General features: G+C 37.9%; 2 protein-coding genes across 2 annotated transcripts in view; one reads left to right on the top strand and one right to left on the bottom strand.

The window, feature by feature from the left end:
• The window catches only part of ptprk (protein tyrosine phosphatase receptor type K), a 301,307-nt gene that overhangs the window by 64,272 nt on the left and 219,699 nt on the right, over positions 1-17,336 (bottom strand). The window lies entirely within an intron of this gene.
• Positions 290-16,021, top strand: LOC306793518 (phospholipase B1, membrane-associated-like; the record flags this gene model as incomplete). The annotated part of the gene is made up of 42 exons (XM_079291162.1): positions 290-344; positions 870-923; positions 1,283-1,343; positions 1,455-1,489; positions 2,810-2,894; positions 2,983-3,034; positions 3,139-3,219; positions 3,441-3,506; positions 3,597-3,658; positions 3,806-3,881; positions 3,977-4,084; positions 4,625-4,699; positions 6,364-6,435; positions 6,572-6,646; positions 6,746-6,806; positions 7,385-7,443; positions 7,725-7,798; positions 7,954-7,997; positions 8,082-8,190; positions 8,364-8,415; positions 8,538-8,618; positions 8,708-8,773; positions 8,864-8,964; positions 9,071-9,152; positions 9,242-9,346; positions 9,730-9,825; positions 10,036-10,107; positions 10,306-10,383; positions 10,754-10,814; positions 11,786-11,844; positions 12,203-12,270; positions 12,357-12,400; positions 12,815-12,914; positions 13,020-13,071; positions 13,158-13,238; positions 13,341-13,406; positions 13,496-13,590; positions 14,248-14,329; positions 14,419-14,523; positions 14,616-14,711; positions 14,810-14,884; positions 15,758-16,021. The coding sequence occupies 42 exons, from the start codon at positions 290-292 to the stop codon at positions 16,019-16,021; spliced, it is 3,285 nt and encodes a 1,094-aa protein (XP_079147288.1).

Below are 17,336 nucleotides of genomic sequence, written 5' to 3'. Positions count from 1 at the left end.
TTGCATGACATTTTGAAGAGAACTGTATGTCTTCACCACTGTGGGACGTTTCTTTATCAGTGTCATTGTTTCATTGTAAAACCGTATGGCTGTGTCCTTTGGACAAGGAGGCCAGCCCCTCCCCTCTGTGCACATTTATGATTTGTCAATATCAGTTATGCTCAGTTGATGATCAGTTATGCTATAACTGATCATCAGAAAGACAACTGACCACCAAACAGAGAGAGCAGAGAGGAAGGAAAAGCTGCAGAAAAGATCCACGAGGACAAAATCTGGGAAAAAAAGAGAGATGATTCTTCCTCAGCTGGTTCTGATCACAGTCCTGGGGCTCACATGGACTAAAGGTCTCTACTGTTTACTTGATTTAGTGCTCATGTCGCTCTACTGTAGTTTTTAAAATCTGACAGTTAATAGTTAAATACTACTATCGAGGATCTAAACATTAAAAATGATGCTGTAAAAACTTGTTATTAAGGATCATTTGAGGGTTTAACTAGATTTGATGGTTCTGTCGTTCATTGCCAAATGAATGACAACAAAATGGTGTTAAAAATCATCAGTGATCAGAGTAACATTTGATAATGTAGCTTGCACTAGTATCTTAGTGTAATATATATTTGTGTGTCTCTAAAGCACTTTTGAGCTGAGTTCATGGAGACATGTTTTTATGTGTTTGACATGTTTTGTGGGGCAAAAAATGGGAAGGTCAAGTTGGAAGAAGAAGAATATTTATACAGAATATCAATACATGTGCCTTGCACAACAGGCACATTGCTGTTCCGCTGTTGAAAGTTATATTGAATCCACTATGATATATATTATATATATATATATGTATGTTCATAATGGTGTACTCTTTCTCATTTCAGTAACTGGACTGCCTTGCACTCAGATGTTTCCCTCTCAGCCGCCCCCTTCAAATGGTAAATCAGATTAAAACATTAAACTTCATAGGCGGGAAATATTGTTTTTTATTGTTGTTGTTTTAATTGAATTTACATACTTACCTACATGACTAAAATACACTTAATTACATTTTGCTGATAAAACATACATACAAGTAATATTTTCACTGCAGGACTTTTACTTGTCATGGAGTATATCTATAGTGAAGCATTCTTTCTTTTACGGAAGTAAATCATCTGAATACTAATAATCACAAACAGATTATCAGCTCTTTTTCTGTTCACTAAAAACTAATTTCACTTCTGATTTACAAAATAGCAAATTGCCACGTGCCTCAGATCTGTGATTCAATTTAAAACAGTTTCTTTCCCTCAAGTTAACAGCGTTAAGCCCTCAGACGTGGCGGTGCTTTCCTCCATTGGACTTCACATGCAGAGGTGAGCACAGGTCACCAGTCACTTTCAGCCATGAAGTGATATTTGCCCCAGGAAGTTAAAATTCAACAATGTAGACTCAGACTCAGCCCGTGGTCTTTTCTTTTCCTGCAGCACTGAGCTGACTACGGTGGTATCAAGACTCAGAGGTAACGTTTAAAGTTGTATTTTGTTGTTTGTGGTGTTCACAGGATTTCAAGCCAAATGTTTCTTGGATAGTTTACTTAATTCTGTTAAAAAGTTAATTCATTCTTTACGCTGCCATCAAACAGGACCGATTGGGAAGCTTTAATAACTCGGCTAGTGATAAAATCGAAATGTCGCTTTCCCTTTAATTGACGAATAGTGTAAATGCACGGTGTACGTCATCTGAAGAGGTTGATATGGACTTCTATTACATTACTGTGCAGTATCTTTGATATCTACACTGATCGGGATCATCTGAAACAATGGACTCCGACACACTTGCCTCACACCACCAGGCCTCTGTTATCTTTGTTGAAAGCCATTCATGAAATATAATGTTCTGTGCTTGATAGAGATAAAATGCTGTCTGACACAAAGCAGGAAATTCACAGTTGTTAATCAAAGTGTGATTCAACATTTCTGAAACACTGCAATTTCTTCAGCAATATATTGTTTTATTATAATTAATATATGTATTTTATTGTTAAATTAGTGTTTCATTTATAGATTAAATATGTGGTGGCATGTAATCAATTGTTACATATGTAAGGGTGTAAAAATGTCTGCATGTTACTAATGTTGCTATTGTTTGAAAGCTTGAAAGTATTATCTTCATGGTCACGTCAACTTACCTGTCTGTTTTTCATGATCAATTTATCTGCTGAGTATCGTCTCGATTCATTCAATAATTGTTTGATCAATGAAATATCGTAAAACAAAGTGTCTGAACAACTTCTTTTGCTCAGCTAACAGTTCAAAGTATAAAACCAGCAAATATTTATTTGTTGAAAGTTATAACCAGTAAATGTTCGTCTTTTTTACTATAAATGGTTTAAAGGTACAGTGTACACCATTTATCTATTAGCAGAAATGCAATATAATATTAATAAGTATGTTTTCTTCAGTGTATAATCAGCTGAAATTAAGAACCCTATCTATATAGGGAGCGGGTCCTCTTCATGCCGCCAGACAGCATGTTTCTACGGTAGCCCAGAAAGGACAAACCAAACGTTGGCACTAGATAGGCCCCTTAGCATTTTAATGTTTTTGCGTCGGTTTCAGTTGGTTGCAATCTGCATCTTCACCGCTGGATGCCGACAAGTCCGATACTGTGGTTTCTTAAAACGATTGCTAAAATATCATTATTGTTGCAGATACATTTTTCTGTAATTTGACTACTTTGATAATGTAGCAATTGATTGAGCTCTGCTGTGGTTTCAAGCCATGTGGGAAAAGAAGCTCTGGGTGTTGGAGTTAAACTTGTGTTGTTGTCTCTCCATCAGAGCTGATGACACTGTTCAATCCTGCACTCATCACTACTATTTCAGATGAAACAAACTTGTATGCACCTCAGTTTGTCCAACACAGGTACGGACAGCAACTTCTGGAACATGAGAAATATCGTACCAATGACTCTTGCTGCTTCCAATGATTTGTTGTTTTCTCCTTGTTGTAGCACGCTGGTGGAGCAGGCAAAGGAAGTGTCCCTCTCCCTCCAAAACAGTCAGGTATAGGTGCTCCAGTGTCTGCACTCCCATCTTAAAGGATAGAAAAACGATTGGATAATCAAAAAGGAAAATAATTCCCTGATATTTTATTTTTACTCCTACAGGTCATTGATTTGGATCGAGATTGGAAGCTGGTTCTTCTCTTTGCTCAAGTGGATCAACTCTGTGCCTGTGAGCAGCAGCAGGTAAACAGCAAAATACTTTAATATTGATGTCACAAAACTATTGTTAAGGAAAAATACATATATTTTCAGAGCAGATCAAACACTGGAGTCCAACTTATAACTTCAATGATGAACTTGATGTTTATCACATATCACACAAAGCTACAATAGAACAAAAGGCAGGGAAATAATCGATTGATATAAAGGCTACTGAAGTCACAAACTGTTGTGTTTGTGTGAAGTTTCAGTCTGTTATCAAAGCCGTGCTTGAAGAGGTGGATGATGCTCTGCAGCTGCTGCACTCTCAGGTATATTTCAGATCGTGTGCAGTCTTTTTCATTCAGTAGCTACAACTGCATTGCTGATATTTACACAATTAATTGACATGTTTCACGCAGCTGAAACGAGCCATCGTCAGTGTTGCATTGTGGGATGGAGAGCGTGACAATTTCCACAACAAGTGAGTTCATTTGTAAAATGACTCATTTCTGGCCTAATGAAAAGAGCGTTTGGCCAAACAGACTTAATCACACACTGAAAAGAGAATCTTTCACTGAATAGTAATAGACATGTTAGGTTTTGACGAGCAAATCTGTTATCCTGACAGGATGTGTCGATGCATGGAGACAAATAATGAAGGAGAAGCCAGACTTCAGAGGGCCATGCTGAGTCATGCTCTGCAGGTTTGTCGATTATTCACATCAGAATATCTGATGGCTTCATTTAGCTTTTTTTAGCTGCTGTGAAATGTTCTTCTCAACTCCTTTTCACTGAGCAGGAGTCTTTGGACGAGCTCATGATAAAGAGGCGTTGGTACGGTGACAGAGAGGACTTTACTGTCATTGTGCAGGACACACCTTCCATCACAGGCCCTTCTTCTGTCGCTGTGAGTTCACGTGCACCATTTTGCATCCCATTTTGCATCCCTTGTTAATCGTTTGATACGTTTAGACTCTTCATATCAGCAACACAACACTGTTGCAATCAGGCTGTCTAAACACCATTTATTGTTTAGAAGCAGATGAGTGGGTTTCAAAAACATCAGTAAATAGATACAAAACGACACAATTTAGAAAATTGCATCTGTATCGAAGTAATAAATACAATCCAATTAACTTCCTATCAACGCAGGATCACAGGCATACAACTACCATGCTGGCTGATCAAAACTAAAATGAAAACAAAACCCACAAACTTCACCTGTTAAAACAAAACACAAAGGAGGCGACCACCTCCAGTGTGTTAACAACTTACAGTCGCTATACGTGTTCTGGTGCTCTGTATGTTTGTAAAAAATAAATAATCCAAGAATCTTGCATGCAGTTTGTGACAGGAACATATACAGAGTCTTGGTTATCTTACTGAAAATGTACTTTCTGTATCTAATGTACAGTACAATGTTGTTTTCTGACTTTTGTTTTAACAGAGTGGGGAGCCTCTCTCTGAGCCACAAGCTGCACAACAAGCTGATAAACTGATGGTGCAGATGTGGACAAACTTGGTGAGGCCTACAGCAATCGAATCAACCTCCCGCACTCTCTTTCTTTCTCATACAGACACACACACACAGCGGCCCTTTCCTTGAGGAAAGGTACTAATACCACATTGTGAAAATACTCCACCACAATCAAAAGCCCTGCATTGAAACTCTTTTAAAGTAAAAAATATGTCAGTACAACGACTTTTAATCAAAGTATCAAAAGTAAAAGATACTCAAATGCAGAACAATGTTCCCTGTCAGTGTTTAAGTATGATTTTAATCCTCCTGTTATGTTCGTTTCTTACAGCAATGATGTTCCCGGGTCAATGTGACCCGGTGCATGTTTAATCATCCAAAAGATGCCAGAAACCAAAAGATCCTAATCAATATAGTTCGTACCTCATCACCATTTCAACAATTCAATCAGTATTTCGTGGAATGGAGTTATTCACTCCTCCATAGATCATAGTGCAATTTGGAGAACTCACTTGTTATCATGAAAAATACATGTTCAAACTATGTTTTAGGTACATTGGAAAAACCTAGATATAAATTTCATTCGTCTACCATAACATGTATTTGTTTCAAAATTTTTTTTACATTTTGAAACTTTTTTACGTGGAGTGATGTAGATAAATAGAGATGAGACACATCTGCTGTTCAGGGTCATGTTGCCCGCTCACTCAAAATCAAGCCAAAGAGTGTGTGTGTGTGTGTGTGTGTGTGTGTGTGTGTGTGTGTGTGTGTGTGTGTGTGTGTGTGTGTGTGTGTGTGTGTGTGTGTGTGTGTGTGTGTTTGTGTGTGTGTGTGTGTGCGTGTGTGTGTGTGTGTGTGTGTGTGTGTGTGTGTGTGTGTGTGTGAAATGGGGTGAAACATGGTAGGAGGAGTAAGAAATACTTTGTCTCACATTTTCAAAGAACGAAATGGTCTAAACTTGACCCTCCACTTTCACTGCCGAGTCAAATTGACCCGAACATCATCTCTGTAATAATACATTTTTAACGTTGATTACACTAATTAAGGCAAGCAGAAGAAGTTTCATACAGAAAAAGTACTTTCAAATATTTTTTCTAGATTTTCAAACTTCGAAATGGGTCAATTTGACCCGCAACATAACATGAGGGTTAAATAATATTACTGCTACATTAATGTACATGTTGTATTTTACAGATGCAGATATGTATGGATGTGCTAATTTTCACTGTTGGGTAGTTTAATCTACAGCAATGCATTGCATTCTATAAGATCGTGATATGTTTGTATCGTATCACTTTTGGAATAGTTGATCAAGCTAAAGAAGTAGGAGAATGTTCTCAATCCATAAAGGCAGACTTAATCATTCAGTTTATCAGACAAAATCTGATTCATAATCACCAATTTAGGAGATACATGGTTTTTACTGGGCAGCAAAGGGGATACAAATGTGTAATGGGAGAAGTAACTAAAGCTGTCAGACAAATTTAGTGCAGTAAAAAGTACAATATTTGTTGTGGAGTAGTAGTAGTATAAAGTTGTATAAAATGTGAAGAGTCAAGTAAAATCTAAGTGCCTTGAATTTGTATATAAGTACAGTACTTGAGTATAATGTTCTTACATTCCACCACTACACGCACATAATCACAAACATTCAGAGTCATTGTTCTCTCTGTCATAAACATGAAGACAATGAGTTTCCTGTCTTTCAGCTGCAGCCCATAAGTGGCCAACATAACACAGAAGACAATGGAAATATCATTGCATTGCTATGTCCAACTGAGGTTCGTAACTGTGACACAATCTCACACACACATGCAGTTAGATGTACTGTACTTGAAAATAGGTTTACACTTTCTCAACCTTCCTCTCTTCCATTCATTCCCTCCTCCTCTCTCCGGCTATGTGCCTCCCTCATAGGACCGACCCTTCCTGAGGACGGAGGGAAACTCTCCTTCATATCACCACAGTGATGTCTCTCCTCTCCTCCTCCCAGTGAGTATAGTGTGGTATTGAGCCCAAATGGAGGCGGTGGCAGCGTTGTACGCTTCCTGGTTAGTTCTGACTGTGGATCTGCTTCGTGTGTGCGGTCAGTTCACAGGCACAGTGATGCCCTGTGAAGACCTCAGTCCCTCACCCTCCACACCCAGCTCAGGTACAGTAAGATGGTTTACACTTACATGTTAGGCATTTATCAGGCATCACGGTGACTCTCACTTTTCGTGGGTGATTTTATTCATAATGTGTCATTTTTCATGGATAGCAAGACACACTTAATGAAGTTGCTAAGATTTTGTCTTTCTTTTTTACTTAAAATATTTATGTACGTGACACATGAACAGTTGAAAATACAAAACAAAGGTATCACATTGACATACAAAATATACAACACACTATATATTTTATTTTCCTTTCATCTGTCAATCATCTGTATATTTATCACTTCTATTATTTATTTTATTCATTCTAGTCTTTTGCCGATCTCTGTTTAAATAACCTTTAAAATCATTTTTATATTATGTGATATTGCTTTTGATAATCGACTATTTATTTTCAAATACTACTGTATCTTTGTCCTACGATACAGCAATTCCAGCTAGTTTAACTGCTATATTGTTATAATTACACATATTATATCAGTAGTACATTACAGTCTCTCTGAAAGTCTTGTGTTGTCCAGCTTGTTAAGTTTAGAACCTTTCCTGTCCTGACTTGTCTCCTTTATTTTCCCAGTCCATGAACTCAGGCCTGCAGATATCAAAGTGGTGGCTGCTGTGGGAGACTCTCTGACAGTGAGTCACTTTGTCATTCTTTTAAGTGGATAGAAAGGTTATAGTAAAGTACAAGCCTTATAATCTGAAGTACCAAGTAGAATTAAATATGTAAAATAAAAACTGAGAATAGATCCTAGACGTAGGACCATAATCTTTAGCTGTAACATATTATTTATGCAGTTTAAAATGACAAGTAAAATACTGCATATTAGTAGCTCAAACTAGTTTAATGTAAAATATGGAGAACTTTTGTCTTGTTTCATCATCTTACTGAAACACTGTCCTGGTCTATCCGTCAGGCAGGGAACGGTATCGTATCCAGCCCCAATAACGTCCTGGATGTCCTGAATCAGTACAGAGGTTTATCCTGGAGGTAACTCCCCAATTATCACAACACATTGCAACATAATGCTTATGTTATAAGTGTTGCAGTGTTGGTATGAATGTGGTTCGATGACCATCCATTTCTTTCGTTGGAAAGTAATCTTAAATCATAATTTCAACATTATATGATGTGTTTTTTTGCAGTATTGGTGGAGATGAAAACCTCACAACTGTAACCACGCTGCCCAGTGAGTCTTCTTAATGGTTCAAATAACATAAAGTCAGGCTTTGTTGTTGTGGGATTTTTATTGTTATTTACTTTGTCATAACAGACATCTTAAAACATTTTAACCACAACCTGACGGGCTATTCTGTTGGCATGGGCAAGCAGCACACTCCGCAGGCTTTCCTCAACCAGGCTGTAGCAGGAGCTAAGAGCAAGTGAGTCCCGTCAGAGCAGCAGGGCTGTGAACAAAGTTATTTTTATAAAAAGTTATAAGAAAGTAGAAGTTAAATAAATATACAGTATATTTGTTGAAATAAATGTGATTTTAATTGTCTGATGAAAATATTTGCCATTTCATTGTGATGTTTTCTTTTGTTTGTGTTTGAAGGGCCATACTACCACAGGTGCGAGCCCTGGTGGCAAAGATGAAGAATGACTCTGTAAGTTTACAAGTTTATATTTATTCTTTACCGATTTTAAATTTTCCAACTCCACTATTAAAAAACATCTCTTTTAACAACACTACATACTACAGCCCCTCACATTCTTGTTTCTTGTACAGAGAATCAATTTTGAATCCGATTGGAAGGTGATCACCGTTTTTATTGGTGGAAATGACATCTGTGACCACTGCTACAACTCTGTAAGTACTCATGTGGAGCGATCAGTCACCAGTTGTTTCATGGAGGGGCCAAAAGACACGACGTGAAAATGTTTTCCTTTCATTGACAGCTGCTTCACTCTGAAGATAATTTCATTCGTAATGTTCGAGACGGCCTGGATTATCTGCACAAAGAGGTAAAGATGAACAGACACGCAGCTACGTTTTCAGATGTATGTTGGTCTGGTTGATTGTTTATGACCATTAACTGAGCTTGTCTCTGTCAGGTGCCCCGAGCTCTGGTGAATTTGATAGAGCCTCTCCATATAACCCCTCTGAGAGAAATGCACATTGACTCTTCACTTAAATGTCCAACTTGGCTGGTAAAGTGAGTATCACTTTCATCTGCCTTTTCAAATTCTCACTGATATTGAAAATCGAATAAATGATCATGAACAGTGGTATAAACGACTTGTTTGTCCCTCCTTCGCCAGTATTCTGTGTCCTTGTGTTATCTTGCCAAAGCCCGACTCTAAAGCTCTGCAAATGGTGGAGGACATCAATAGAGGCTATCAGGTAGGAAAGACTCCCCCAAAAACATACGAAGAAGATTAAACTGTCCAGTTTACCTTGAGGCATTGAGAGCTTCTCTTTCTTTCTTGAAGCGTTTACTGCATGAGCTTGTGGAGTCAAACCGCTACGACACTCGCTCAGACTTCACTGTGGTCGTCCAGCCTTTCTTCAGAAACATCATCGTCCCCAAACTGCCGGTCAGTAACAAAGCTCTGTTTCTTATATGTGGACTGCACAGACTTAATGGGAGTCTAGTCCCATCACTATATCCAATACATAACCACAGGCTTAGCCCCAGAATCATGACAGCATATGTTATCACAAAGACGGGAAACTGGGGGAAACAGCTGGCATGGCTGGGAAATTAATAGAAGTTAAATTTGAGAACCTGGCTGTCAATAACAAAAAGTACAGTAAGCTACTATTTGGGGGTCAGCTATTATATCTACCACGAAAAACTGGATTTAAGGACACAAGCTTCAAAGTGATAAAGTCAACTACAGTCTTTTTCCTTTTCCCCACTTTGAAATAATAGTCAGTAATCCTTAAAGTTCATACATATGGTGTCATTTTTCCACAGGATGGCCGTGCTGATCGCTCCTTCTTCAGCGCTGACTGCTTCCATCTCAGCCAGAAGGCCCAGACGCTGATGGCTCGCTCCCTCTGGAACAACATGGTAAGTATTTATATATATATATATATATATATATATATATATATATATATATATATATATATATATATATATATATATATATATATATATATATATATATATATATATATATACAGGATAATCTCTGATTCCCTTCTTATGCTAGAGTTTTAAGTAAAAGCGTTTTTACTGAATGATACTCAGCGTTTACTCTAACTCATGTTTTCCTAGCTGGAACCTCTGGGCAATAAGACTACATTACAGGATTTTTCTGCAGACATTGACCTGAAGTGTCCAACCAAGGTGGGAATTTTTTATTAAATAGAGAGTCAGTGCTTTATATGCTGGTGAATGTGTTTTTTGTAAACCCAGTGAGGAAAATGCTATAAATGCATCTCCAATGCTTTTGTTATTAAAAGTATATACTATTTCTGAACGTATACTTCAGTTCTCTATATTTTGAGGCCATCGTGTAACGTAAGTCCTCTCCTTTGTCTGCAGACTTCACCATACATCCGGACCTATAACAACAGCAATTACATGTATGCTGGTCCTCCTCCAACACCAGGACCTATCACAGTAAGCATTTTCTCTCCGAGAGGCTGGGAAGTGACCTCGAGTACAAATCGAATATGATTGATTTACTAAAGGCCTGAATGAAGCTAACATTTCACAGAATCTCATATAGTCTTGAAACAGGTAGTTGATTAATCAATAGAACATAAATCATCAGCTAATATCAATAAATCATTTTCAAGACTTTCATCAAGGAACAATCCCAAACAGTATCTGGTTCCAGCTACTTAAATGTCTTAAATGTATCATCTGTTTTATATGATTTTAAATTGATCATCTTTGAGTTTGTGATTTTTGGATGCACAAATAAAGCAGTGTAAAAACTTGGCCTCTGACTCTGGGGACTTCCTTTGGGCATTCTTCTCTATTTTAGAACTGGGGGAGAGATTTCTCCTGTGTGGACGTTGCTCCATCTGACACTGTGCCAACTTCAGGTGACACAGACTCTGCATTATCAGGAGACAGTCGATATGAGATTCAATGTCCTCTTTCATCTGAAAGCTGAAACAAAGATAGCTAAGCACACACACACACATCAATGAAAGGGCTGATATCAACTGCACCAATTGTCACCTGGATTGTGTCAATGGCCCAATCCCAATGTTTCCCACAAGGCCTCAAACCCTGAACCCTCAGGGACTTACTGAGGTCACGAGGTAAATGGTTGAGTGTGAGAGGCTGTGAGGGATTGAAATGGTGTAAATACAAATGGGACATCACTTTGCTGCAACATATCACGTCACCATGAAAACGTCAAAAAATATTATGCTCAATTGTGGGTATTTATTTTATGCTTTTTACGAATAATCTATTTACTAGTTTTTGTCAAAATAGCTTCATTGACACAATTAAATGTTTGATGAATAAGTCCTCTGATTTCATGTGTTTTTATGTTTCATGTTTCATCCGAAATGTTTCAGAGTGAATGTAATCTGCATGTGCCCGTCCTCTTTGTTTACCTTATTTTACATCTCCATGCTTCCACTGGTAACCCCGTGTTTAATGTCACATTGCTATGAATTGTGGGTAATTCCCTTGCCCTTAATGAAAGGGTTCATAAAGGGCTCAAAATGTCTGCGAGAGAGCCCTCAAACACTCGACGATTTGACAGTGGGACAGCCCTAAGCCCTCACGGACATTGCAGGAATGCGCCTCAAAGTTTGTGAGTCCGTTAGTGGAGATTGGGATTGGGCCAATGTCTCATCAAGATCATTTAACAGATGCTCTACTAATTAACAATTTATACACGTAATGATTTTAATCTGAGGGGGAAATGGCTGCAGAAAAGAGGAGATACTCATAATAGGAGATGGTTAAATGCTAAATATTACATTGTATCGGGATGAGCTTTGTGGTTTATCTTGATGTCAGTAGGTTTAAACTCTTTTTTTGTCTTTAACTCTAGTTCACAAGCTGAGACCAGCAGACATCAAGGTGGTGGCAGCACTGGGAGATTCTTCCACGGTTAGTGCCGTAACACAATATCCAATTTATAACCACAGTAGACTTAATGTAAACATGTTTGAAGATCACAACTCTTTTACCTAACTTAATCAGCACAGGCCATGAATACTTGACGGATTTGAGATTTTTTGCATAATATAATACATGTGTCTGTGTGTGTGTGTTTAACACCAACCTGATGTTATCAGCTACTTAGTGCCATTGAACTATGAACTCTCTAATCAATTTGTTATCAGCCACATAGCTTGCACCGGTGATGATCATCTCTTTTATGTGTCTATGGTGTAAAACTTATCTTTGTCATCTGCAGCATATTATTTCGATTTTATTTTCCGATTATTTGGCTCTCTGTTCACAGGCAGGCACAGGCGCTAAGGCAAAGAACCTGTTTACCCTCAATATAGACTACAGAGGAGTATCATGGAGGTTCGATATGCATGTTGCATTGATGAAGTTTACTTTAACCATCATATTTTACAAACCATGCTGATGTTTGTTGGGTTTTCTTGCAGCATTGGAGGGGATAATACTCTGGAGACGGTCTCAACACTCCCAAGTGAGTTTATGTCACTTGTTTGGGGAAAATATTCTGTTTCTGTGAGTCACTATATGTGACAGGAATATCAATACCTCCGGCATTATGTTGCAGATGAGCATTCTTTGTAGTATTGGAAATGTATCAGACATTTTTAACCTGTTGGCAGTTTCTAAACAATTTTATTTTCGGTCCAGATCTGTCCTACAAGTCATAGAAAGATAGTCTTCTGTTCTTACATGAGGCCCAATGTCTGCTGTTTCCAAGGCATAGATACCTAAATGGGAGCCACTATAACCACAGGCTTCACTTGTAGTCTGGGTACCAGTTGACTAGATGGAGAAAAAACCTTTACTCAGTTGCGAGAGCGACAGGAACCAGCTGTGCACTACCTCTCAGCTGGTACTCAAACCTTTTTCCTCTTTACCTTCTCAGACATCTTGAAGAAGTTCAACCCTTCCTTAACGGGCTTCTCCAACGGCCAGGGCTCTAGACAGAAGGCCTTTAACGTTGCTGTACCTGGAGCTAAGACCTCGTATGTGCATACTCTTTTATTTCTCCCACCTGGGTTAAAGACTTTTGAACAACCCATCGTCACCTGTCCAACGTCTATTTACTTTTCCTTTTTGTTGTGTTACAGAGAGATCCCAGTACAAGTCCAAGCTCTCATTAAGTCCATGAGAGAACATAAGGTAAGATTTTCCCAAAGATAAATAATTACATCAGATTGCTTCAATAGTTTCTGCCTCTTCTCATGTCCTATACACATGATACACAGGGTGTGAATTTTGAAAAGGACTGGAAACTTGTGACAATATTTATTGGAGGAAACGATCTTTGCAATTACTGCAGAGACCAAGTAAGTGTTCTTTAAAATGTTTGAATTGTACATAAATAACCACACTCTCCTGTACGTTTCTGAGCTGCAGTACAAAAACAAATAATTCCCATTTTTTTACAGAATAATCTGTTGCCCAAGAACTACAGCCACAATATTATGCTCAGTTTGGACATGTTTTACAAAGAGGTGAGATATTAAACACTATACGTTATTGTCATCTCTTGTCCTCACGAGTACATGTCATGTTTTCTTCTTCTCTCTCACTTTATCTTTAGGTACCGAGGCTGTTGGTTAATCTTGTGGCAATCTTGCAGATAGATCCATTGAAATCAGTTCAGAGGAACACGCTAGGCTGTTCCCTCTTGCAGAGGTTTGTTTAGCCTGCTTTCTCTCTGTTTCAGTTAGAAATCTAGACTTCTTGGTCTTACTGGAGACCAAAACAGAGCTAAAGTGAATGTTCGCTTTACATTTAAATCATACTGTTGCTTTATGTCTGCTGGATGTGAGATGTTTGCAATATCAATTTCTGGTGTCATGTCATCGCTGTGTTTAAAGCATGTTTCTGCTGCCTCCAAGTGGTACCAAAAATAAATCCTGTTCAACCTTCCAATAGATAGTTTCCCCTAAATTATTTAAATCTAGTCAAAATAGTGTTTATTCACTACGCATCTTATGACGATCAAGACGTTCTCTGCTTTTCCAAATTGTAAAAGCAGACATTTGTTATGTGGATTAGATTGTTAAGCAATGTTTTTGTTGATTTTGTTTGTCATTTCCGACTAAAGCAAATATTACGAGGAACATTTGAGGTGTTGCAAATACCTCTGGTTCAGTTGTTTTGCTGCATACACAGTAATTACTATACTGTTAACCTAGAACCATCTATTTCCAATTGATCAGTCAAGAATTATGATTTGGATTTCAAGAATCCTGGCATACAAAGGTCTTTATTGTGATTCTTTGTTTTGGGATCAGCTCCTTCCTCATCTCAGCAAAAACATAATGAACAGGAATCTCTTCTTCACAGGGCCAGCTGTCCCTGCGTTATCAACCCTGATGAAAACTCCCCGGAGTTTCAAGAGATGAAACGAATCAATCGCGAGTATCAGGTAAAAACAGAGATCTCTTTTAATCGTTTAAATTTCTTTTCTAAATTAGGTTCTCTCAGTCATTCCTCCAATTCTCTTTTTTCCTCAAGGCTGAGATCCAACATCTTATTTCTGGAAATCGCTATGATGGAAAAGAAGATTTTGCTGTTGTCCTTCAACCCTTTTTACACAATTCCTTCATTCCTCATATTGGAGTGAGTTACAGAGACATACAAATGTATCCAAACAAGCATCCAGATATAAATAATGAAATATACCCATGTTAATAATCAACTCCATTCCCCAGGAGGGTGAGGTTGACACAAGTTTCTTCTCTGTGGACTGTTTCCACATAAGTGAGCGCGCTCATGCTGAGATGGCCGTTGCCTTGTGGAATAACATGGTGAGCATGGAGCAGTAATGTACCAAACTGCATCAGAACGACCAATGTTTCCAAGTGTTTTTTTGGTGGTTTTACAGAATGTTTCTTTCTGTCTTCAGTTGGAGCCCATAGACAGAAAGCAGACCTACAACAACTTCACATATGACCGCTCCAAGATTCATTGTCCCTCTGAGGTATGGGTGGAGCCCACAACTCAAATTATTATTCTATCACCAAACTAGATCTATTTGTTTATTAATTAGAGTTTTAAGTATCGTTTAGTCTCAGTTTTATAGAAAAGAAACCTGTTGAATATAAAATAAATAAGACAATACAGACAAAACTATAACATAACAGTTAACTTGTAGAATAAACCAGTCCATTTTTAAAACACAGCTAAATAAGTTATTTGAACTTTTATTGTATCCCGTACCATGCTGCACTTTTATGGACACCGCTTTATATGATATGCTGTTATAGTTTGTTGCATTTAGTTTGTTTTGTGTTTCTGTGTGTCCATGTTTTACATTGGATTGAATCTATATGCTTCTGTTACCAAACTGAAATATAATGATTACTTTCATTCTGGATCTTTTTTCAATAACAGAGTTTATAGAAGGTCTTTTTTTTTTATTTGAACAGTTCCTAAAGTTTTGACCAAGTAATGACCAAAGTAAATTAAACATTCAATTGGGAAAATAGCTTGAAATGAAAAAGACTTAAGTGACATAAGAGCAATTCAACTCTGAGCTTGATTTTAAATGTGTATTATATTATCCCACAATTTTACATTTCATAATTTGTCTGTATTTATTTATTTATTTGGATAATTATTTCATCATGTCTCATCTATTTAATATAGAACACTTTGGGTCTCCATATTACTCATCAAGTCAGAATCCTTAAACTGAAATGTGGGTCTTTGTGGTGTTGACTTTTCAATATAGTTAGACACAATTTCTCAAAGATTCTTCCATATATATATATATATATATATATATATATATATATTTTAAAGTTCTTAATTTTTGATATATCTGCACTGAGCCATGGTATGTTTCCTACAGGCCAATCCCTTCATCTTCACTAAGATCAACAGCCTACCAAGTCCACCAGTAACCACCACAACAGCTTCCACAGTCACCACTACTACCACCAGCTCCAGTCATGTACCAAAGTGTCCTTCCTCTATGCCCGTGTGGGTGCCAGTGATTGTGGGAATTGTCAGTTTACTGGCTGGCATATGTATTGCTTGGTTCATTCTCGCCAACTGTCAGCGTCGTAAAAGTAAAGTGGAGAAAGCAGAAGAAATGAAAGGAACTCTTTTTTGATACAGTTGTTGTTGTCAAGCTGCATTTAAGCCTTAAAGCTGCATCAAGCACTTTTTTTTACCACTAGAGGCCAGAGAGTAGACTCCTACACTTACCTTGAATAGTTCTTTACTATTAACATCGGGAGATGCTGATGTGCCACAGGGAGAACATGCAAACTCCACTCAGAAGGGCCGTCCAGACCGGGAATCTAAGCCTTGTCCATCCTGCTAGTCGACAGTGGTAGCCACCAAACCACCGTTCAACAGAAATTGTGACATATCCCATATGTAATAGACTGACCTTGTTGAATCCAGATGTTTTGTACATTTCCGTTCTCATTTGTATTTATTGATAGAATAAAATCTCTCCAATTTTGGAGACATGGTTGGTTGCCTTTTTAAACAACAGCATCTTACCTATGTTTTGTTATCGCTGTCGTCTCTTGATTGATTGATTTTGTTTAGGCATAGCTGCATGCTTTAAGGGATTTGGTCCAGACTAAAATGACACTTGTGGTATCCCAATTGTTTTGGTGATCCCACCATAAGGTTGACATTTGTTGTTTTTGAGTTTTTAAGTTTGAATCATGCATGCCAGGTCTGCCTCTTTTCTGGGCTTGTGTTCCTGACCCGTCGACTACAGCCATCCTGTGCCGTCTAATGTGCCATGCAGTCTCAACCAGCGATGCCGAAGATTTGTTGTTGTTGTTGGAGAGAGAGAGAGAGAGAGAGAGAGAGAGAGGAGCAACTACGGTTCAAGCTGGACCTCCACCAAGAAGGCTGCCATGTCCAAAGATTAACAGAGAAAGCCGAACCAACTGCCCCAGAGGGAGAGATGTTAAAATGCAATTCACGACCTACTATCATCCTCCAAGATGTAGAGATGCCCGAAGAGAAACTGCGGCCACTTCATACAGCTTAACCTCTGCCCATCAGAACTGTCAGGTGAAAACATTATATTGATGTGAATGAGTTTGATGTTTCTAGGCCACATACATTTGAAGTAAGTTAATAAGTTAACCTCAGATAGATAAATAGCTAATATAACTAAAAACTAATAATAGAACTATGAAATTGCTCCACATTCTTCCCTGGTGCTTCTCAAACTCTCAACTGCTGAATGGTGCATACATCTTTTGAACTAAATTATTATATAAACATCAAACAACAAATTTAATTGATAGACATTAATCAATGATATGAGTCACTTGATCCTACCGGGTCACATGGAATCCTTTTCATTTATTGGTTTATTGTTATTCATTGTTGGAATGCTGTTAAGCATTCCAACTATTGTTCTTCGAATCTTTATTGTTGGAATGCTGTTAAGCATT

The sequence above is a fragment of the Melanostigma gelatinosum genome (genome assembly GCF_949748355.1).
Source record: "Melanostigma gelatinosum genome assembly, chromosome: 19".
NCBI lineage: Eukaryota > Metazoa > Chordata > Actinopteri > Perciformes > Zoarcidae > Melanostigma > Melanostigma gelatinosum.
The sequence above is the reverse complement of the archived record's forward strand: the minus strand, read 5'-3'. Positions and strand labels throughout refer to the sequence as shown.